The following is a 14758-nucleotide window of genomic DNA, read 5'->3' as shown; positions in this document are numbered from 1 at the left end:
ATGTTTCATCTTGGAATGGCTCTGCCAGCTTTCCAGGTCTGCAGAGAGTAAGAATATCACTTGTTCCTCTGATTCATGATCATTGGAACCTCATATATGCTGCCTCGTTGGATGGAAATTGGAGTCCCAGAGACAAATCAGGCTCCACCTGCTTCCAGAAGCTCAGATTCCAGGGATGAGAACCCAGTGGAGAACATGTGGGGCTATATGGACATAGTAATGATAACACCGGAAACTTTAGGCAAAAAAAGAGTCACCTAAAGAATGAGGGCAGACACATTTATTTGAAGAGGAGAGAGCTACATAGAAATCACAACAAATTTTTATAAGGTTTACTGATTTTTCAGAAGACTGAAAAATCGTCTGAGGGGAAGTGGAACAGCATGAGGGAAGGTGGAACAGCATGAGTCTAAGTGCAGTGTTAAGAGGGTGCCTCTTGTATGTTGGGAATTGTGAGTTCCTCAGTGTGACTGCAGCCTCCAGTAGGACTAGGAAGTAAGCCAGTTAGGTTGGAGAAGTGGGCAGGGGTCAAGTGAAGGGGAGAATTGTACGCTAAGCAAAGGAGTGCGTTTTCTCTCCAGCAGGCAGTGGGAACCGCAGACGTTGGTAAGCAAGACAGAGCCAGCAGATTTGTGGTGTGAGGAAGAGCAATGCTCTAAGATGCAGAGTCGAGACTAAAGATTCCGGCTGGTGGTACATTGGAGCTGTGAAGCTGGTTTTGAGACAGGGCTGTGGTCTCCCTAGAAGACCCCTCCAGGCCTGTCTGTGGTGCTCCTGGGCTGGAGACAGTGATCTGGGCTCAGCATCTGGAAGCTCTATGTACACGCTGGTATCTGTTGGGGGTCTCCTGGGCCTCTGAGAAGGGCGAGTGATTTTTCCCCGTGTGAAAACGCAGTGATCCAACTGTGCGTATGTCACCTCCTGAGGGTCTTGTTCTTCAGAGTCCTGGAGAGAGGGAAATGTTGAGTGAGGGAGGGGCTCACATTCTTCAGGACTAGTAGGGAATAAGACTATATCCATGAGGCTGGCCTTAGGAGGACTATCTCCCTGTTCATTGTTCTGTCCCCAGCAGGCTCTTGGTCCATTACAGCAGCATCTGTAGGAGACGGAAGTCATCAAAACAGCTGGGAGGGCACGTCTGGATCCTCAATTCATGTGCAGAGCCCAACACACAGCGGGAGACTGTAGGTGCCTGAGGTCCCTCAGCTGCCAACAGCCAGACTCAGACATTCTGTCTCTCTGAGTGCAAGGCCCATCCCATGAAGAGCTGTCAGTTCCCATCCCAGTGATTCTGCCTCCCACTTTCTGCCTGTCATGGAACCTTCTCCTGGATGTCAGTGGCTGCAGGGACATGAGGATACAGTTGAGAATCAGGCAATGGTCTGTGAGCTGAAGGCAGGGACAGGGTGTCTGGTGCTCTCTCTAGAAATCCCTGCCTCTGTGGCTCCTGCCTTGGGCCAGAGACCATCCTGCCGGTGAGAAACACACACCTGCGTGCTCCCATCCCTCCTCATCCTCCCTCCCCACACGGCCCTGAGGTCTCTGGCCTCTGCTTCGTGAGACTTACTCTTTTTGTCGGAGCACCAACGACGAAGGAGAAAGAAGAGGAGGATGGTGAAGATGATGGTGGCCACCGAGTACCTAATCACAATAGGCAGGTGTCTGGTGATACCTTGAGGAAGATGGAAATCCAATGAGAAGCTCACCATAGCAGTTCCTCTTTGAGGATTGTCTCTCATTTCTTGGTTGCCAGGCAACCCCATAAAACATCTCTTTAGGACAAGCACCCACGTGGTGGGAGACCCAGCTTTCTCCTGGTTTCTCAGTTATAGTTTTCATAATAACCACGGAATGTGCCGATGAGACACCTGCTATCGTATGGATATTTGACCCCCCGGAAGCTTCACTTTGAAATTTAACCCTGAGTGTGGGAGGTTGGGCCAATCGGGAGGTGTTCGGGTGATGGGGGTGGATCCATCATGAATAGATTAATGCTGCCCCACACGACAGGGTTAGCACGTTCTCCCTCTATTAGTACTCTGGAGAGTTGGTTCTTAAAAAGAGCTTGGAAGCTCCATCACACCCCGTTTCTCCCTGTCTTGCTGTGTGATCTCGGTGGTCTCTGCACATGTAGGCCCCCGTCTCTTCTACCAGAGTAGGAGCAGCCTGAGGCCACAGCCAGAAATAGATGCTGGTGTCCTGCCTCTTGTACACCTTGCAGAACCGTGAGTCAACCAATTCTCTTTTCTGTAGAAGTTACCCAGGCTCAAGTGTTCTTTCACAGCCTCAAAAAGGGACTAAGACGGCAACATCCTGAGATCAGGAGAAACGTCCCAGAACAGCTGGGCTGTCTTCCTGTTCTTCCCAGAGGAGGACGTCATGCAGTGCTTTAGCTCAGTGCTTCCTGTGGCTCCAGGGTACAAAACCCAGGCAGGGCTGCTTTCTGGGTTCCCCCAGCTGCAGTGCAAATGGGGTGACTCCATATGTCCTGAGCAGCTTTTCTGAGCCTTGGGGGACTGGCTCACACTGAAATGCAGGCTTCTGTTGTCACTTGCTGGTTATCTGTTAGTAATGAACCTGCCTATGTCATGTATTCTCTGTGTGTTCTGTCTCTCTGGAGTGATGGTGAGTGACAGGAACTGGCAGAGCCCCAGGTGCAGTACAGGAGGTGTTTAGAGTCTTCTCTGGGAAGACTGGACTGGGATTGATACACAGTGAATGTGCTTTACAGTTTCTACGGCCACAACCCTCTTGACTCAAACACATTACATTCAGCAAGAAAAGGAATAACGTAAAATCAAGATCAAAACAGTGAAGTAGAACTGTCATATATCAAACAGCCAGGAAATAATGATGAAGGTCGTGAAGAACGTGCTCCTTTTTGTGATCTCGGGAGTCCTATATTAGGCTGCTGTTCTACCTGAGAGTCCGGAGGAAGGACAACCCCCTCCATCATCTATTGCTTCGGTACAACCTGTCGTTCTGTGAATTCCTACAAAAGGTGACCAGGAGATGGTGCTGGTGCTGGTCTCCGTGTCCAAAATCTGAACTCCAAAGAGTATTAGTTTTTACCTTCCCACGGTCTGTCTGTGTCTCTTAATGTGATAGGAAGTAGGCGTGAGGTGGGGGATTTGGGTGAGGGGGCAAGTTTTATGCCATGAACAGAGAACTTTCTCTATTCCAGGGCCTGTGCTGGTGGGTTCGGGGGCCTTTCATATTTTCCATATGATCTCAGGCTCACAGAAAGCAAACAGAGAAGACGTTTTTGGCTGATTTTCTAATGGATAAGATAAAGGATCAAAGAAGTCATTATAGAGAAACAGAAAAATGATAATTGGGATTGAAGTGCTTTTGTCATTCGTGTATGTTATATTAGATTTATGAGTCTTGTATTTTTATTTTTTGTGATGGAGTCTCACCCTGTCACCCAGGGTGTAGTCCAATGACGTGATCTCGGCTCACTGAAACCTCTGCCTCCCGGGTGGAAGCCATTCTCCTCCTTCAGCCTCCCGAATAGCTGGTATTACAGGCAGGTGCCACCACACCCAGCTAGTTTTTGTTTATTTAGTAGAGTTGGGTTTGAGCATGTTGTCCGGGCTGGTCTTGAACTCCTGACCTCAATGAATCCATCCGCCTCAGCCTCCCAAAATGTTGGGTTACTGGTGTGAGCCACCGTTCACAAACTCCTGTGTTACATTATAATAGGTCTCTTCCTTTGCACCACCCCTCATGTATCAATCAGTCCTCTGCCAGGTATTGATTTACATGTAGGAAAAATAAATCTCAGAAAGAAATTAAACAATTAGGAAAAATCAAACCAGGCAAGCCCTCCCTGCGAAGTATTCTACCTCACATAGACATCTTGTATCCATCCACTTCATTCATTTAGTGTCTAAATACACAACACATTTCACCAGTGGGGCGGGAATTGCCTTTTCCACAGTCTCCTAGATTCCAGTTACGCACCTGGGCCTCCCTTATGTTCATGTCAGTCACTATTAATCATGTAGGGATTCCTAGTTAGCCCGAGGTGAATCCAAGTGCTGTGAGTATAAAACACACACTCCTTGTCCTCCTTAGTTTCCTGTGTGCCCAGTGTGCTCTTCTCTCTCTCCAGTGGTCTTGTAATTCTCCCATCTCATTCCCAGCGTTTCAGGCAGAGCCTCTTCCTTCCACATAAGATTGTTTTCACCTTTGTTCCTTCACAGCTGACTGCTGTGTGTGGAAAATCCTTCCGCCAGTCTTCCAGGGGTTGATCAATATTTTTCATAAAGATCACAAGTATTATTTGATCAGTGAGAACTTCTCTGTGACCTGAAATCATACACTCAGTATTATCTGTTATTTATTTTAAATTCTGGTTGGTTGCCCTGGTTCACGCCTATAATCCCAGTACTTTGGGAGGCTGAGGAGGTCAGATGACTTTAGATTGGGAGTTGGAGATAGACTGGGCCGCATGGTGAAACATCGTCTCTACCAACAATCTACAAAAAGAATTAGCCAGGTGTGGCGGCGGGTGCCTGTATCCAAGCTACTTGAGAGGCTGAGGCAGAAGAATCACTTGAACCCAGGAGGTGGAGGTTGCAGTGAGCCAAGATCGTGACACTGCACTCCGGCCTAGGGGATAGAGCGAGACTCTGACTTAATAAAAACATAATTAATAAATACATAAATAAATAGATTTCATGCACCAATGTTTCCCAATGGATCAGCCATTTATAGGTCCACTTGTGCATTCATTCTCTTTTTCCTCCCGTTTACCGATCTGAAACGTCAGTGTCCCAAGAGCACAGGCCAAATGCATCCTGTTTACTATTTGTGGAAGGCAGGAGAATCCACCCCACCCCAAAAATGTCCCTGTCCTAGCCTACACACCTTGTGAATAAGTGATTTTACATGGAGAGGAGGAATGAAGATTGCAGATGGAATTATGGTTGTTAATCAGCTGAACTGAAAAGGAGGGTATCCTGGATGATATTAGGGAGATGATGAAGATAATCTTGGTGAACCCAATAAAATCCCAAAGTCCTTAAGAGATGAGGAAGAAAGCAGAGGAACATTCAGAGAAAGAGGCGTGGATAAGGAAGAAGGGTCTGAGTGATGCCATGTGAGATGTGACCAGTCTTTGTGGGTTTTGAGGAAGGAGGAAGGGGACCAGGAGCCAAGGAACGTGGGAGCTTCTAGAAACTGGGACATGTGGAAAGCAGATTCTTGCCTGGAACCTTCAGAGGGAAGGCAGCCTTGCTGTCACCTTGATTTTAGCCCAGTGAGGTGTATTTCATCCTTTGAGCTACAGCACTGTAAGATAATTAAAAAGCCGTTTTGTTTTCATCCACCAATTTTGTGGAAATTTGTTATGGCAACAATAGGAAAGGATTCTAACTGCCCAGCCTGAGCATGGGGCCATGGCTGAATGAGTCAGTGATTCGGAGTGTGCGTGCAAGGCTCTTTACTGCAAGGCTCTGGCTCTGCTGAGTCAGCCAGGGTTGCCTGATGACCCACAGGAGTTCATTCTTTGGCAAGTGGAACTTCTCTAAAACACCTCACCCTCATTAGATGTTCCCTTCCCTTCCCTCTTTCAAGCCCCCAGGAATTTATCCTCCAGTTAGGAATGCAGGGAGAACAAACACTGCATTTTTCCTGAGAAGGATGTCAGATTTGCAATCGCTCTTCCAGCTTGTAGGAGGTCTCAGCTGCAGAAAATTGGAGATTAAGAGACTTCATGGAGCCCTGTGCTGGGCCACGATCCCTTTTGCTGTTGGAGTGTCTGGACTTCAGAGAGATGGTGGAAGACAGGCCCACAGTCAGAGCTGGGAGGTGCTGAGCCAAGGCTTGAATCCAAGGCTTCCACCTCCCCAGGTTTCCAAAAGCAGAGATAAGAGGGATTCTTTACTCACCAGTTTTGGAGTTTGGTTCAGTGGGTGAAGGCCAACTACGTGAAGGGTTTCCTAGAATAGAGACAGGAGAGAGGTGAGGAAATGAGGGTGCCTGTCCTGTACTCAAGGGAAATCTTTGAGGTTGGTTCATGGCCAACACTCTGTTATCCAACACTAGGCTCTGGGAGTCCTGGGATCCTCTCCTCTATAATTTTTGTATGTGTTACCCATTGTCTCGAGACTTTAAGATATAGAGGGAAAACAGGAGCATCACATTACCTGACTTAAAAATACGTTACAGAGCTGTAGTAAACAAAACAGCATGATGTTGGCATAAAGAAAAGTGCATAGAACAACGGAGTAAAATGAAGAACACAGATATAATCTATGCGTCTACATTCAATGGCTTTTTTGCTTTTTTGAGATGGAATCTTGCTCTGTCATCCAGGCTGGAGTGTAGAGGTGCAATCTCGGCTCACAGCAACCTCCGTCTCCTGAATTCAAGCAATTCTCTTGCTTCAGACTCTCGAGTAGTGGTATGACAGGCGCTGACCACCATGCTCAGCTAATTTTTGTACTTTTAGTGGAGACAGGGTTTTACTATGTTGGCCCGGTGGGCCTTGAACTCCTGGTCTCAGGTGATCCACCCACCTTGGCCTCTGAAAGTGCTGGGATTGCAGGTGTGAGCCACCATGCCCAGCCAATCCAATGCATTTTGACAAAAGTGTCAAGAACCTACGATCAGGAAAGGACAGTCTTTTCAATAAACGATGCGGGGAAAACGGGTTATCTCCATGCAGGGAATGAAACTGCACCTCTACCTCTCACCATTCACAAAAGTCAAATCCAAATGGATTAAATACATGAGTCTAAATCCTAAACCTATGAAACACATAGAAGAAAATATTGGGGAAATGCTTCAGGACATTTGTCTGAGAAAAGGTATTTTGTTTAAAACCTCAGAAACACAAGTAATCAAAGCAAAAAATGGACCATAGGGATTACATCAAACTAAGCAGCTTCTGCACTGCAAAATAAGCAACCAACAAAGTGAAGAGACAACCCACAGAATGGGAGCAAATATTTGCAGACTATGCATCTGAGATGGGATTTATAACTGGAAGCTCACATAACTCAATAAAACAAATAATTTAATTAAAAATGAGCAAAAGACTTGAACACACATTTCTCCACAAACAAAACATATAAATGGCCATCATTGAACTTGAACACACATTTCTCCACAAACAAAAATATAAATAGCCATCATGTGTATGAAAGTGTTCAGTATCACTCATCATCAGAGAAATACAAATGAAAAATCACAATGAATTTTCATCTCACCCCATTAAAATGGCTTTTATCCATATGACAAGCAAAACAAATGCTGAGGGAACCTCTGATCTCCCCAAACTGAGCCCAGTCTCCCTCCTCTGGGTCTGTCCTGACCAGTTTCTCCATCTGCCTGGGTGCCTGGAGCCCTGACCGAGGACCACCACGCAGGCCATGCAGGAGAGTTTGGAGGTGCCTTCTCTGCCATCCTGCCTCCTGATCCCACCCTCACACCGAGGCTTGGTCTTCTCTCTGAACCTGTCCATGCTTCTCTCCATCATCAGCAGGAAGTTCCTCAGCTATGGCTCTGGGATCATAAGACATGGGACAGGCATGGGGTTTCCTCACCTGTGACAGAAACGGGCAGTGGGTCACTCGGGTGTGACCACTTGTAGGGTGTGGTATGGAAAGAACCGAAGCATCTGTAGGTTCCTCCGTGGGTGGCAGGGCCCAGAGGGAAGTCGCCCTGGAATGTTCCGTTGACGCTTCGCACTGCAGAGAGACTAAGTTCACGGGCCTCCCCCTCCCTGGATAGATGGTACATGTCAAAGGAGCGCCGGGAGCTGCAGGACAAGGTCACGTTCTCTCCTGCCTGAACCGTGGGGCCTGGCTGGGCTGAGAGAGAAGGTTTCTCATATAGACCTGGAAGGAGAAGAGGCAGTTTCTTCAGGGAGGTTCTTCCTTGTCACAGCTCCCCTCACATCTGAGCTGAGAACTCACTCCCCTGCTCTATGCTAATGCTCTCTCTCACCCTCCACCCCATCTCTCTTCATGTCTGTTTCCTCCTTCCACCTTCTCTGTCTCTCTAGGTCTCTGACCTCACTTCCCCAGCCCGTGGTGTGTTTTCCCTTTTTGTATTGTTTTCTTCTCTCTGATCCTCCTTGGATTGTTGACTTGATCTTCCTTTTTCTTTAATTCTGAGTTTCTCACTTTCTGTTTTGTTCATAACCTTCTGCACATTTCTATCTATTATCTATCGATCTATCTATCTGTCTATCTATCTATCTATCTATCTATCTGCTACCTGTCAATCTATCAATTATCTATCTGTAATCTATATCTATGTATCATTTATCTCTCTATCAATTGTCTGTCTCTCTATCCACCATCTATTATCTGTATCTATGTATCATCTGTCTATTCCCTCTCTATCTGTCTGCCTCTCTGTCTCTATGTATCATCTACGTATCTATGTACCTATCTATGTGTCTATCTATCTCTCTATCTATCTATCGATCTATCTATCTGTCTATCTATCATCATCATCATCTCCATGAATCATCTATCTATCAATCGCCATCTATGTATCTATAACCCATCCATTATCTATGATCTACCTATTTATCTTCTATCTATATCTATCTATACATCTAGCATCTGTCTCTCTCCATCTCCTTGTCTTTCTCTGCCTCTCAGTCTCTCTAGTTCTATTTGGAATCTCTGCAATCCATCCCCACATCTTTATCTATCTCTATCTCTGTGCCCACCCGCCCTCAGGGTTCTGATTTTGGAGCTTTTCTCTCCTCCCTTCCATCATTCTCTCCACTCCTCTGCCCTCTTTTCTGTCTCTTTATGTGTCTGTGAGTCTCTCATTCTCCTTCCTCTGGCTCATTCTCTGTGTGTTTATGTCTTTGCTTTTTGATGTTCCTGATTTCTTTTTGATGTCCCTGTGTCTCTCAGGAATCCTATCATATGTGGGGTTATGTGGAATATGAGCCTCAGAATCCAGCTTGGGGACCCCAAGTACACACAGCATACAGGGGTTGGTGTTCTGGGGCCACGATATCATGGGACGATGACTGTCCAGTGCACGGAAGGCAGAGGTGTCAGAACAAACACGGCATCTGTAGGTGCCACAAGGTCTGAGGCCACAGGGGCTGACTCAGGACAGAAATATGGGTGTCCTTGGGTTCTCCTGGTAGAAACGCTTTGTGGAGGTAAAACAGAAATGAAGCTTCTAACCTGTGCCAGGTATCTGAGCAAAGTCAGCACGGAAGGACGACTCTCTCTGGGACATGTCTGTCTGTCTGAGTGTCCCCTTTAACTCTTTCTCTCTTTTCTACCTCCCTGTATGGCCCCTGTGTCTGTCCTCTGTTATGACACCTGGTCTGTACTTGTGTCTCCTGTTTCTCTGTCTCTGTTGGTACAGACCTCGCCAAGTCAGTCTCTCTCCATAAGAATCCCACACTCATCTTCCTCATGACCACCCGGGGCTTCCAAGTCCTGGATCATTCACTCTGTGTCCCAGTGACAATGAGAAGAATATCCGGACACTCTCACCTGTGATCACGATGTCCAGGGGGTCACTGGGAGCTGACAACACATAGTGGGAGTGAGTGACAGAACCATAGCATCTGTAGGTCCCTGCAAGGTCAGACATCTTGGAATTGATGGAATAGTTGGCCTGGGAACCCCCACCATGGCGCTCTCCAACAAGGTGCAAGGGCTTCTCAAAGGTCACCTCACTGTGCAGAAAGAAGTGCCCAAACACGGTATCTGAGGAACATTGTAGTGTGACCGTCTCTCCTGATTTCACCAGGGGACCTGGGAGGGCCAGGAGGGAAGGTTTTCTGTGGACTCCTAGAAAGAGAGGTTGTGAGTTTAGAAGGCGGCTCCCTTTGTCATCATATCCATGGCACCTGGAATGAGTGAGGGTTCCCCTCCCGGCTGTCTGTCTCTCTCCTCCCTCTCTGTGTCACCCTGTCTTTTATCCCCTGGTGCAGGTCCCTCCATCTGTGTCCCTCCCTCTTCTCTGTCCGTCTGTCTCTAGTAGCCTCGGACGCCCTTCCCACGGGGCTCAGCCTCATCTCTTAGGCTGCTGTATCTGTTTCCCACTCATCTCTTTCCTGCTGTCTATGTGGGGGTGGAAGAGGAACCACGGCAGGCTGCATATCCAGGCTGTTAGCAGCCTGGTTCAATCTCTTTAGGACAAACTGGAGTCCCTGGCAGGAGGTATGAACTGATCAGTAAGGCAGGCACCAGTGTCCACACTCCCTGTTCCTGGTGGGGATTGGGAGCCTCTCCTGCCATGCCTGTGCCTTCTCCATGGCCTCAGCTTCCACAGGGTGGCTCCTGGTGCTGGTTCGAGGAGCATCGACCCCTCCCTATGTGGATGGAGCCTGGTGGTGGCATCAGCATCCCGCCCTTCCTGCTCTCGGGATTGCCAACCTTCTCCTTGTTTGGTTTCTGTAATTAATTGATTAATTAATTGATTTTTGAGACAGAGTGTCACTTTTTCACCCAGGCTGGAGTGTAGTGGTGTGGTCTTGGCTCACTGCAACTTCCTCCCGGATTCAAGAGATTGAATCCAGTCGTTGGTTTACTCGCGCCCACCACCATGCCCGGCTATCATTGTTTGGTTTCCTATCTTGTCCTTGACCATATTCCTGTGTTGGTTTTCTGTTGCTGCGGCAGAAAATTATCACAAACATGGCGGCAGGAGAGAACACACTGACCCCTTCCACTTCTGGAGACAGAAATTGGATCCAGTTCTCCCTATGCTAAGATCAAGGCGTCTACAGAACTGTGTTCCCTCTGGAGACTCAGCAGAGCAATTCTCTTGACTTCTCCAGCCCGTAGAGGCCACCTGCCATTGTGGCTCGTGGCCTTCCTCCACCTTCAAAGCCCACAGTGGCTGATGGAGTCTCCCATGATGCTGCTCTAATCCCCACTCTCCTTTTCCTCCTCCTGTCACGAGGACCCTTGTGATTACACTGAGCCCAGCGGGACAGTCCAGGCCGTCTCCCCATCTCAAGGTCAACTCACAACAACCTGAGCTCCATCTTCCCCTTCAGTCCCATGCCCTACAGCATAAAGAGTCACAGGCTCCAGAGATTAGAATGTAGCCATATTGGGGACAGTTATTCTTCCTTCACAGCACCCATTTCCCTGTATTCAATCCCCCTTTACCCCAAAGACAGTCAGGTCCTGGGTGATGGGACCCTGACGGACACCCCCAGCGGAAGCTCTGGGATTCAGGAGGTGGGACAAGGAGAAGCCCTGACAGGAGCCCTCTGACCTGTGACCATGATCGCCAGGGGGTCACTGAGTGCCGACCACTCAGTAGGGGAGTGCGGGTATGATCCCCGACATCTGTAGGTCCCTGCGTGTGCCGGGGTCACAGGGCCCATGAGGAAGCTCTCCTGGAATATTCTGCTGTGAAAGATGGGAACGTGGCTTCTGTCGTCTTTGTACAGAGTGAAGTTGGTAAAGTTGTTAAGTCCATCACGATAGTAACACCGAAGAGTCACGTGTCCTCCCTGAGGCACCACAGCGCTAGGCCGGGCAAACAAGAAGGTCTTGTCCTGACCACCTGGGGGAAAAGGAGGGGCCGCCTTAGAGAGGAGGATGTGGAGTCACCCCTCGCTCCGTGTGCTCAGAAGATTCTTCCCCTTTCCATGTTTCTAAGGCTGCTAGCGTACCTGGGTGTCCAGGGCTACAGGAAGAACCCATCCCACATAGACATGGCATCTCCCTACAACAAAGGTGTCAGCTGAGAACTTTGAACAAGTTCTTAATAAGGGACTCTTACTAGATTTTAACACTTCAAGATGACTCACATAAAACAACACAAAGTGGACACAGCATGGAGGGCATGTCCTTTGTGAATGGAATATCAGCCAGTGCATGAACTGAGTCCCCATCAGAGATTTGGAATGTCAGGGTCATGGCTGTGGTTTCCCCACCTCTTCTGGTAGAATGACAGCAGCCACACTGCAGCCCTGACCGTCATGCAAACACTGGAGGGTGTGAGTTACACCTTTGTCCTCAGAGGACCTGCTGTTCCTAGCACTGCTTCCCTCCCTTCCTCAGTTGCTGACACCACTTCCTCCCTGCACACCTCAGCTTGGAGCACCCCAAGCTCACCCCAGTCTTCACAGAGCTTGTCTCAGCCAAGGGTAAGAAAGGCCAGAGAGGACGAGGTCAGAAGTGTGAGCCGAGCACCCCAGGGTCCCCCCTTCTTAGTTTATGAGAGACTGTCTGATAGGACTTCCCTCCTGTTTCAGGAAAATCCTCTTAGGTGGGGAGATGACACCCTAAGGTTTGGGGAAGGGCTCACCCGTGTGTGGACAGGCCATCTGGACCAAGAAGAACCCTGGAAAGAAAGATCATGATGGATGATCCATCTGCAGGCAAACCAGGGCCTCCCCTGCTGCCCCCACGGAGCTGTGCCTCTGGGCAGCCAGGCCCTTGCTGGGCTGAAGGTAAACTCACCCTGACTGCCCACCTGCCCCCGCAACAGGGATCTCAGCTGTGCAGAGACCCAGCCTCCTGATCCAGATCTGCACCCCAGGCCTAGATCTACACAACAGGCCCATATGTCCACTCCATGCTGATATCTCTACTCCTGGCCCATATCTCCCCGCCAGGCCCATATCTGCACTCCAGGCCCATATCTCCACTCCAAACCCATATCTCCCTTCCAGGCTCCTATCTCCACCCCAGGCCCATATCTCCACTCCAGGCCCATATCTCCACTCCAGACCTGTATCTCCACTCCAGGCTCATATCTCCACTCCAGGCCCATCCCTCCATGCCAGGCTCATATCTCCACTCGAGGCCCATATCTCCACTCCAGACCCATATCTCCTTTCCAGGCTCCTATCTCCACCCCAGTCCCATATCTCCAATCCAGGCCCATATCTCCACTCCAGGCTCATATCACAATTCCAGGTCCATGTCTCAATTGCAGGCCCATATCTCCACTCCAGTCTCATATCTCCACTGCAGGCCCGGAATCCTCTCCAGGCCCATATTTCTGCTGCAAACCAATATCTCCCCTCCAGGCTCATATCTCCCCTCCAGGCTCCTATCTCCACTCCAGGCCCCTATCTCCACCCCAGGCCCATATCTCCACTCCAGGCCCAGATCTCCACTCCAGGCTCATATCTCCATTCCAGGCCCAGATCTCCACTCCAGGATCATATCTCCACTCCAGGCCTGTATCTCCACTCTACACTCATATCTTCACTCCAGAATCCTATCTCTATTGCAGGTTCTTATCTCTACTCTAGGCCCAAATCTCCACTCCAGGCACATATCTCCACGCCAGGCCCAGATCTCCACCCCAGGCCCATGTCTCCACTCCAGGATCATATCTCCACCGCAGGCCCATATCTCCATTCCAGGTCCAGATCTCCACCCCAGGCCCATATCTCCACTCCAGGCCCGTGTCTCCACTCCAGGCCCAGATCTCCACTCCGGGCCCATATCTCCACTCCAGGCCCATGTCTCCACTCCAGGATCATATCTCCCCTCCAGGCCCAGATCTCCACCCCAGTGCTTCCTCCGTCGATTCCCTTCCGGGACTCACCAACACACGCCAGGCTGAGGACCATGAGCGACATGGTGCTGCCGGTGCAGACAGGCGGCCGCGCCCCAGCTCTGCTCAGCAGCGCACAGGATGTTATCTGGCGCCCTGCCCATGCAGTTGACGTGCTGACCACATCATGGGAGGGTGACGTACGCAGGCTCTTCCTACCTTGCATGAGGCGAAGCGGGTGCTCACTCAAGAGTGGAAAATGGCTTCCTGGAAATGGTTCTCACTAGAACTGACACCTTGTGTCCTTCACTATGACCAGCTGAAAACACGTCTCAGATCCAACTTCCCGGACACGAGGTGACTAAAATCTGTGCTGACGAAAAAGACTTTTCATGTATTTTTGTTGTTTTTATCTGTGTTTCAAACTCTTCTTCGTGTGTAATATGCAAAATATCTAATAGGTATTATGAACGTTGTCAGAGCAATTGTGATGAATAAACCATTAGGATGTTTCATGCTTGTATTTCTAGTATGACAGCAGAACCAGTTTAAATGATTTAAATACCCAGGGAAGGATTATGCCATTATTTACAATCTTAGAACTGTTCTTTATCAGGAAAACCCACAACATGTGAATTTTGAATTTTTGTCAGTTTATCTACAATTTTTCTCATGACCCGAGAGTCCAGAGTCCCAACTCATGGTTCACTCTCTCTGTCTCTCTGCCTCCCTCATTTTAAATTGTATGGAAATATCCAGTAACATAATGCTATAGAAAATCAAGTGTCCCCCAGCACTTTGGGAAGCCGAGGTGGGTGGTCAACAGAGGTCGGGAGTTCGAGACCACCCTGGCCAAATTAGTGAAACCATGTCTCTGCTAAACATACAAAAATTAGCTGTGCCTGGTGGTGGGCACCTGTCATGCCAGCTACTCAAGAGGCTGAGGCAGGAGAATCGCTTGAACCTGGGAGGCGGAAGTTGCAGTGAGCCGAGATTCTGCCACTGCAGTCCAGCCTGGGTGACAGAGCGAGACTCTGCCTGAAGAAATATAAAGAAAACGTAGCAAATAGCCTATAATAAGAAACTAGAGGACTCCAGCTACCAAATTGTAAGGGTTTGTAAAAGCCTACGGAATGTGCAGCATCCTCAAGAGAGTGAACAGAGAGAGCCCCTTATCGGAAAACAGTGTCTAAAATACATCCGTGTACACACAGTCCCGTTAGAGTTGACAAAGGCTGCCGTGTGGTTTAAGGAGGAATAGAATGTCTTCTCCATAGATAACATGGGC

The 14758-nt window shown here is 48.8% G+C and overlaps 1 protein-coding gene across 14 annotated transcripts; it reads right to left on the bottom strand.

The window, feature by feature from the left end:
- Window positions 1-262: 262 nt before the first annotated feature.
- Window positions 263-13626, bottom strand: MAMU-KIR (killer immunoglobulin-like receptor KIR3DH-like 5). Of its 14 annotated transcripts, XM_077975628.1 has the most exons (10): window positions 13522-13626; window positions 12268-12303; window positions 11227-11520; window positions 9714-9788; window positions 9489-9572; window positions 7557-7850; window positions 5898-5948; window positions 1568-1672; window positions 1041-1096; window positions 263-945 (listed from the first exon to the last, which is right to left on the bottom strand). In XM_077975628.1, the coding sequence occupies exons 1-10, from the start codon at window positions 13553-13555 to the stop codon at window positions 553-555; spliced, it is 1422 nt and encodes a 473-aa protein (XP_077831754.1). In that variant the 5' UTR covers window positions 13556-13626; the 3' UTR covers window positions 263-552.
- Window positions 13627-14758: the final 1132 nt, after the last annotated feature.

The sequence above is a fragment of the Macaca mulatta genome, chromosome 19 (assembly GCF_049350105.2).
Source record: "Macaca mulatta isolate MMU2019108-1 chromosome 19, T2T-MMU8v2.0, whole genome shotgun sequence".
NCBI classification, from domain to species: domain Eukaryota; kingdom Metazoa; phylum Chordata; class Mammalia; order Primates; family Cercopithecidae; genus Macaca; species Macaca mulatta.
Note: the sequence above shows the minus strand (reverse complement) of the source record. Positions and strands in the feature narration are given on the sequence as shown.

Coding starts and splice junctions, on each gene's coding strand:
- MAMU-KIR (XM_077975627.1), bottom strand. CDS start 13,555: ATGTCGCTCATGGTCCTCAGCCTGGCGTGTGTTG. Junction 11,521..12,267: donor GATGGCCTGTCCACACACGG/GTGAGCCCTTCC, acceptor CTTTTCCCCCAG/GTGGTCAGGACAAGACCTTC. Junction 1,097..1,563: donor TGCTCCGACAAAAAGAGTAA/GTCTCACGAAGC, acceptor CGTCTCCTACAG/ATGCTGCTGTAATGGACCAA.